An 8,159-nucleotide genomic window follows, 5' to 3' on the forward strand; every position below is an offset into this window, starting at 1 on the left:
AGGAAAGAAAATGTGAAATGTAAAAGAGTAACATCCATAACACATCAACATTTTTATGGCGATACTGCGGGGGGAAAGTAAAAATGAGATGAGTTTAATTAGACTTGGAGAGAGAAAAAAGATATAACTTCAATTACCTCAGCCTAAACTGCTTTTGATTTGGATTCATATGAGTTGTAGGTCAAACCAGAGAGAAGCTGTTTTCCGCTGCAGTGCCAATTAGAAGTGAACGGTTCCACAGAGCGCCATGATTCACATTAATTATCCTGTGGCTGAGAGGCTGCAGAAACACACTATTCTGCCTACAAACTCAGATTTGATAACCAGTAGAAACCGCGTGTAATGGATTTTCTTCTTTGTGTTTTTTTTTCCCGTTGGTTGGATTCACTCCTGTCTGCTACTTTCTCTCTCTCTCTCTTCCCTCTTATGAATTCTCTTATTTTCATCAGGTTTTCTTCTCTGCATCCCTCATGTTCTCGTCTCTGATGAGGCAGCGCATGCAACATCTCTTTTCTGAAGTTACTTATGTTCAGCCAGTGTTGTGGCTTGTAAAAACACAGCGGGAGGTCATGTTGCCAGCGTAATGGAAATGAAGGCTGCAGCAGTGATGTAATGTACTTTCAAGTTTGGGGAATAAACACAACAAGAACACATGGATGCTCTCTAACGGGGATCACAATAAGCTTTAAGCTTTTTTTTAATCCCAGAAAATTTTAATTGTATGTCAGGTTTGGTGACTGCGGTCTTATATTTGTCAAGTCAAATATATTTAACTGGTTATTACCTTACGCAAACTGCACTGCATTCTTTCAGTTTAGTTGTGTATTTACTACATATGTAAATGAGCCCAGCTGCAGTTCATTGTTTGCAAGTGTCTGATGCCGGGCTGTAAAAGACATGTATTGTGCATGTCTGCAAAAGCTCTCTGCAGCAGGATCGTTGGTTTAAGAGAGTTCTGCAGGAGGAAGATTACATGTGAGTCGCAGACGAGTGTTGTCGGCACAACAAAACAATCTGTGTTTAAATTAAAGAATGCTTTCATGAGTTATGATAATGTGCAAGTGGGAGGTTTTGTGTGATTCTCTAAAACTCCTCTGACTAGATGTTCATTTTAAAACTCTGTCGGCCCCATTTAATAAGAATCGAGCTGGCTGCTACAATCACATCTCAGCAGAATGATGATCACACTAATCTGGCATTTCATTTCTGACAGTTTGACTCAGAGGTCTGTAACCAGTCTGGACTGGACCTGCTGAGAACCATTTAGAGGACTGACATACCAGGATATATCAGGACAATATTGTACACAGAGTTCCTGTAAAATGGTTACTGGTATGTACTTTTCAAAGGACAGAGCGGTTATTTTTCTTCTTCAAAAAAAAGACCAACACTAACAATGTGTCAATTGCTAACAGCTAATAGCATCAATACAGATATTGTACTTAGAATGGGTCAAGGTGTTCTCATGTAATGCTGCCAGCTGAAGATCTGCTAGTGCCAAATACACAGGTAACAGCTGAGAATCATGATTTGGTCAATACAAGTAATAAATGGTCAAAATAGCTACTAAATCAATTAAGGTTGAAAAGAAGATACAGGCACTACATTAACAGATTTGCCATGAACCATTGGAATATGAATATACTATGTAGCACATCCTATAGTATAGTAGCCCTGCCTGCCCCTGGAACAGGCAGTGACACATTTCACTCAAACCAACACACCAAAAGTTTTTTCATTTCATTTTCATTTCAAACCTTTATTTATTCAGGGAAGCCAATTGAGAGCAAGCTCTCTTTTACAATGACGCCCTGATCACAAATATAGAACAACACACACAACAGCAACACCAATCAACACACACAACAGTGACACCAATGAAGCATCAAGCATAAGAGCAAAAATAAAACACAATTATAAACAGTCCACAGTGTAATCATCGGGTGTCAGATTTTAAAGATACCTTAAGCAGACACAAGGAAAAACAACTTACAACTTATGGTTGAGGGTCTCAGCTTCAGGAAAAGCAAGTACATTCAATATGAAAGACAAGGTCTAAAAGACTCCTGAAGGACTCCACAGAAATAAACTGTTTAAGTTTTAGTGAGTCCTGCAGTTTATTCCACTTGTCTGGGGCAAAGAAACGGAAAGCTTTCTTTCCTCCCTCTGTATTCACCCGTGGAATATCTAACCTAATGTATGATGCTGAGCAGGTGGGTCTAGGACATCAAGTAGGTTGGGAGCTTCCCAATCAAAGCTTTATAAATAAACAAGTCATACTGATCCTCAGGGACCATAATGGAAATTTCAACACAATCCATCACACAGTTGTTGAGATATTTCAGGTTGGACAATTTACTCAAAACAGGAGCACTGTGTATTTGTTGGGGACTACTTCCACTGCAGGATGGTTTCTTAGTCTAGTAACCAGAGATGGCAAAAGTACCCAGAGTTCAGAGCTGATTCTGAAGGTGTGGCGGCTTTTATTTTGCTGTGGCGCTGCACCACGATCAATTACATTAATTATGTAGCGGAAACCCTGATATGTATATAAAAAAGTAACAAGCCTTTTTGGGGAAATGTAAGGAGTAGAAAGTACCAATATGTGTGTTAAAATGTAGTAAATATGGACAACTACAACTCTAATGTTTAGCACCGCAGACACAGCAGAAGAGAAACATGGAGTTCCTTAATGAGTGCTTTCAAACTAAATAACGTGTGTTGTTTATGTTGCTATGTGCTGACAGGATAACACTGTTTTGAAGATGTTTCTTAAACACACCTTCATGTCTTTATTTTTAAGTACTGTTGCTGGGCTGCAGGACAAATGACAGCTAATCAATACTGCGCCACTTTCACTTTATCCGTCATTCAGGAAGACAATATCTTAGATTTTTCAAAGAGGCCACATCATCTCTCACATGGGAAGGAACCTCTTTCAGAGCCGGTACTTAACACGGCGCTTCCACAACAACAGATGTGTCGACGGCGGCAGAGATGATCAACGATACGAGGACAAAAGCTGACAGATGTGATAAATACAGCGTCGAATGGCTAATCAATCTCATGTGGGTAGAAGGAAGCGGAGGAGAAACGGCAGCAGGGATCTCCTGATGTGAGTCAGCAGAGGCAGCATTTACACGTGTGTGTGTGTGTGTGTGCGTGCATGAGTGTGTGTGTGTGTGTGTGTGTGTGTGTGTGTGTGTGTGTGTGTGTGTGTGTGTGTGTGTGTGTGTGTGTGTGTGTGTGTGTGTGTGTGTGTGTGTGTGTGTGTGTGTGTGTGTGTGTGTGTGTGTGTGTGTGTGTGTGTGTTTGAAGTTCTTTTCTTGGTCTCTTATGAGAGACCCACACTGCCAGAAAAGCAGCCTGGTAACAAACACTGGCATCGGCCCAGACAGATTGAAAAATTACAGAGTGAAAAAACAAGTTTGACAGGAAGTGACAAATGACTGACTTAAAAAATAATAATAACTTCAATGTATTTCGGGCGCATGAAATGTAATGAATCCTGCTTTAGTGGAAGCAGGTTGGAGTTGTAGCAGTTCGCCCACACTTGGTTCAGATGGCTGACCCTCCCTCCATCCCTGTCGGCTCCTCTTCAGCCTGCTTCTTTTTACACATTCTCATCAGAAGGGGCCATTACCATGCCCTAGATCATCTGTAAGTGTGTGTGAGAGAGTGTGTGTGCATGACCTGTGTATGTGCATGTGTGTGTGTGTGTGTGTGTATGACCTACTTAGACTAGGAATGGTCTTCCAGAACATTGTAGTAACTCAGAGTGAGGCTTTGGTCTCAAACATGCAGAATCCATCATTTCTTCTACCCTCAGCATTTCCACAGGCTATCTTTAGCTTCTGAGTAGTTTTCTCCACATCCTATAGTACTCAAGGACACACACGGTGTCCACAATATCAGGTATCCACACCCACCCATGTACACATGCACACATAGCCCATATTCACAGCAGTGCTATCTACTGTTACATGAGTGCTATGTCGCGGGTGTAAAGCCCAAGCTGTGGGGTTGATGATGGACAGTATCAAAAAATAAAACAGACCATTATGAGTGAAGGAGCATCTGACATAGAATCTTTTATAGGCTACTCCAAAAACATTGGAGTTTATGTTACCCACAATGCAACCCTACTGCACAGTATATAGTCCACTGTATACAGTAGTACAATCTGCCTTGTTCAACTGTTTATAGTGCAGGGCAATGTGTGTGAGGATCATTAATGAAAAATAAATGTAAATATTTGCTTTGCAAGTTGATTTACGCCCTTAAATTTTCTGCTTGTACTCCTAAAATGTCAGTTAGGGGGCCTCTGTGCTCCTACTAGTAAAACATGTTAGTCTGGAGCCCTGCAGTGCACTGCAGAACTGCCACACTCGGGAGGTGTTACACCACACTGACCAGGCTGGACCATCATGCATTGTGGCGTGTCTTGTGAAAACGCTGCAGAAGAAAGTCAGCTCTCTAACAAGCTAGCTGCTAACATTAGCCACTAGCTGACGTGATTTTGCATGGTGAGCATAACACTCCTCAGATACTCCTCAGATGTCTTCTTGACCGTTCTGTGAAGCTGTCTCCTCCTCTGTCTGAGCAGCAGGGGTTCAAATATTATATCAACTTTACATACTGGGGGAAATGACTTACACAGAGTCAAGATTGCTTTGTAGATTAAAATGTATAATCGCTGATGGAAGAGTGAAAACCGCATGTCAGTCAAACAAGATTTCATAGAATGTGATGTACATGTCTTGCCTCATGTGATGCAGACTCTCTGGTGTTCATGCAAAAGGGGATAATAATAAGCATATAGCCCAACAGCTGCCCTCAAGCTTTCTTAGATCAAGAACCCTTAAACTGACACAAATTTGACAACATGCCCTCAGGGTTATTTTGACGGGGGGGTTTTGTTGTTGTTTTTTTATGTCTTACGATAAAATGTTTGAAACCAGACATCACTTGGTCAGTCTTAGATTCAGGTGATTTATGCTGGTAACGACTAATATAGTGTCAAGCCTCAAACAGAGGTGAAGAACAGGCCACTGATATTTGGAAAGCTCACTTTTAACTCCACACAAAGACACACACACACAGGGACATAAACTGGGGACATGAATCAGATTTCAAACAGCTCCCTCTGTTGTCTGCACTCCCGTTGGAGCTTAAATACACGATGAGATCTCATCCTGACATAAAATGTTGTATTTATTTGTGTTGATCGGTATTTATCCTACGGGGGCGTAAACTGAATGAAAGTAGTTTTTTAAATACAGTAGTAGTGTGACTCTGGGGGTTGGCACTGTCAGCGCAACCGTCCATCTGTTCAACACTTTGGTCCAGATTAAAATATCTAAACAACTTCTGGATGGATTAACGTTAGATTTGGCCGAGGCGTGAAGGTTTTCAGTGGGTAAACCCTGATGACTTTGGTGATCCACACCACCAACAACACCAGCAGGTTGAATGTTACTCTTGTCCAGCACTTCAGTTCACCTCTTCCCCCCAAGCCAGTGTGTTGCAGCACCAGCTTGGATATCATTATCGCCAGCTTGATTACCATCACTACTTGGATTTAAACACTAGTGATGCAGAGATGGCTCATGTCATCTGTCTCTGCATGCATATACAAATCCAGCTGCTACCCACCAGAACAAATTATTGTCTACGGTTTACAGACCCGCACCAGATCACACATTATCATTACTTCTCTGTGGGATATTACATATTACATAGAAGTCTTTTTAGAGTAAAAGTTCTCCTTTTGGTAAAATGAATATAAAAGCGACAATATCCTAAAAATTAAAGCAGATATCAGCTTCACGGCCGTTTCGGCTAATGCTGCGTTCAAGGCAGGCTTTTGAAACCGTAAGTTACAGCTTCAAGTCACAACTACGACTTGGTAGCGTTCCAGGTAACCCGTAGCTCGTGTTTTTACCATCCTGTTGTCTGTGAAAGTTCCCTATAACGGCCACTCGTAACTTCCGACCCGTGAACTCGTACCAGATCGAACTGGTATGACTTCACAGGAAGGAAAAACACAAAGTACGAGTTTCTTTGAACGCACCATGAGTTAGCAGCCCCCGCCCTTGTCAGGCATCAATTGGTCCTCGTGCTACGTCACCACATTCACGCGCATCCCTTGGCTGCACACACAGCCCTTCATGCCGTTCTCTCTCCTCATTGGATAACACTTGTATCCCACAAGGAAAATTTTCTCCTCGGGTTACAGCAGAGCAGAGTGACGGAGAGACTCGTGTTTAGGCTGAAATACTTCATGTAAGTGATTGCTGACGGAAAATAGGACTATTTAGGACTTATATTAACAAAAACATTCCACTGATATCTGCTTTAAGATTCTGTCTCTACTACTTCAAGAACACAAACAATTCAAAAGCTTATAATATCATTCTGCCCAGAATAAGTTCAGCTGTACAAACTCAAGAAAATGAAAAATGTGTTCATATCTTAGAAAAATGTGACCAATATTTTTCTCATTTTGACCCATCCGCTATTAATTACAATGTTATTTTTTATGACTCTTTGTGCACAGTCTGCAGTGCCTGTGAATATAACTACATTCTGATACAAGATTTAATCATCTGAAAAATGGCTCAGTCAAACTTATGCAACTGTTGCTCAACAAAAGTGCAGCAGTGATGATTCACTCTTCAGTTGCTCTCAAGTCAGTAGTTCACTTCATTTGGTCCAGACTAACAACAGGTCACATAGACAGTAACTTCTTCATATTCTCTTAATGAGCAATAGAATACATTTCATTGTCATTGCACATGTACAATGGCCATTACACTATTTAATTTGATGTATATATTTAATTTCCTTAAGGCTGAAGACTGGCAGATGAATTGGCTAATCAGGAGACCGGCTGTGAGAGTGGATGGTAAGTCCAGGTGGGCGGGGCTTATAGCCTGACTGAGAGTAGTGACTGCTGCTTTGTTGTCCATTTCTCTGTGGACTGAGTGCTTTGATATTGTCAGAAGTATTAATAGAAGTAAGACCGGATTTATCATTAAAAAAAGACACAGAGATCTTCCTGTATACAATATGGGACCTGTAAAGACGAGGAAATGTAACATAGGCGACATCTGATCCACTCTTCTTCCACATGTCAACACATGTGCAGGATGGATATATGGATACACCTTCAAGCAAAAGAGATCTTAGGTCTGAACAGCTACGTATGTATTTAGGATTTTTAAAATAGGCACATACAGACACATCCTGCAAGTGATGAATATTCTAACCTTCATTAATATATAATGAACACCAAACACAGTCTCGCTCTGAAACCTAATGTTAGCTTTACTGGGAAAAAAAAAAGAAATCAAGGTGGAAACTTTGTCTTGTCTCTTCACTGGCACGTCACATGGAGTGTATACCCACAAAACTGCTCGGACTTTGACAAAATGTGGGAAATGATGCATCCCACCACATTTTCAAAAATGACTGTGAGCGGCTGTAGCCCGAGGCTTTCAGATCTCAACAGATCAAAATGTGGTGACATTTGTGACACATTAGCTCAGATGCGGATTCCATCATTCCTGTTTACTGTGTACTGTCGCCTTGTCTCACCCTGTCAGGACAGGAGGAAATATCTTTTTTTTTTTCCTGGTATTCATATTTCATTAATGTGACAACCCTATGTCTATGTCACATTCACACACACACACGTATACGTATACACCCACACACACAAACACAGTTTAAGTTCTAACCTGTTCTTTGACGGAGGCGAGGATGGCGGAGGTGGTTTCAGACTCGGAGCCATCTCCGTTGGAGGCATTGAGGACGGGGCTCAACATGGTGGCAGCTCTGGCAGTGTCAGACGCCACCTCAGGCACTGGCATTCCTCCTGGAAAACACAGGAACATGCAACTCTTTTACTATTAGGTACTCTGACATGCCACCGTTTAGGCTGAGCGGCTGTCACACCTACGCTCTCCTACACTCGTACTCACAGGAAACACAGATATGGTCAGTACAGAGAAAGAAGAGGTGGAGACACACACAATGCTGTAGCATGACATAATATCACTGAAACCCAAGCTGCTGTCGGACGTTAGAAATCCATTGCAATTTCATTTTGGTATGCTAAGTATTAAATCACAGATTCTAACATTTTGACCAATACT

The 8,159-nt window shown here is 41.5% G+C and overlaps 1 protein-coding gene across 1 annotated transcript in view; it reads right to left on the bottom strand.

Annotated features, from left to right (window-relative positions):
• ctnnd2b (catenin (cadherin-associated protein), delta 2b) overlaps positions 1–7,874 on the bottom strand; it is a gene marked incomplete at its 5' end in the record, with an annotated part of 142,711 nt that extends 134,837 nt beyond the window's left edge. The window contains one exon of the mRNA XM_083991674.1: positions 7,743–7,874. Within this exon, the coding sequence (XP_083847800.1) occupies positions 7,743–7,874 (132 nt within the window). The remainder of the gene's footprint in view (positions 1–7,742) is intronic.
• Positions 7,875–8,159: the final 285 nt, after the last annotated feature.

This window comes from Trachurus trachurus, assembly GCF_905171665.1.
Source record: "Trachurus trachurus genome assembly, chromosome: 17".
Classification (NCBI taxonomy): Eukaryota; Metazoa; Chordata; class Actinopteri; order Carangiformes; family Carangidae; genus Trachurus; species Trachurus trachurus.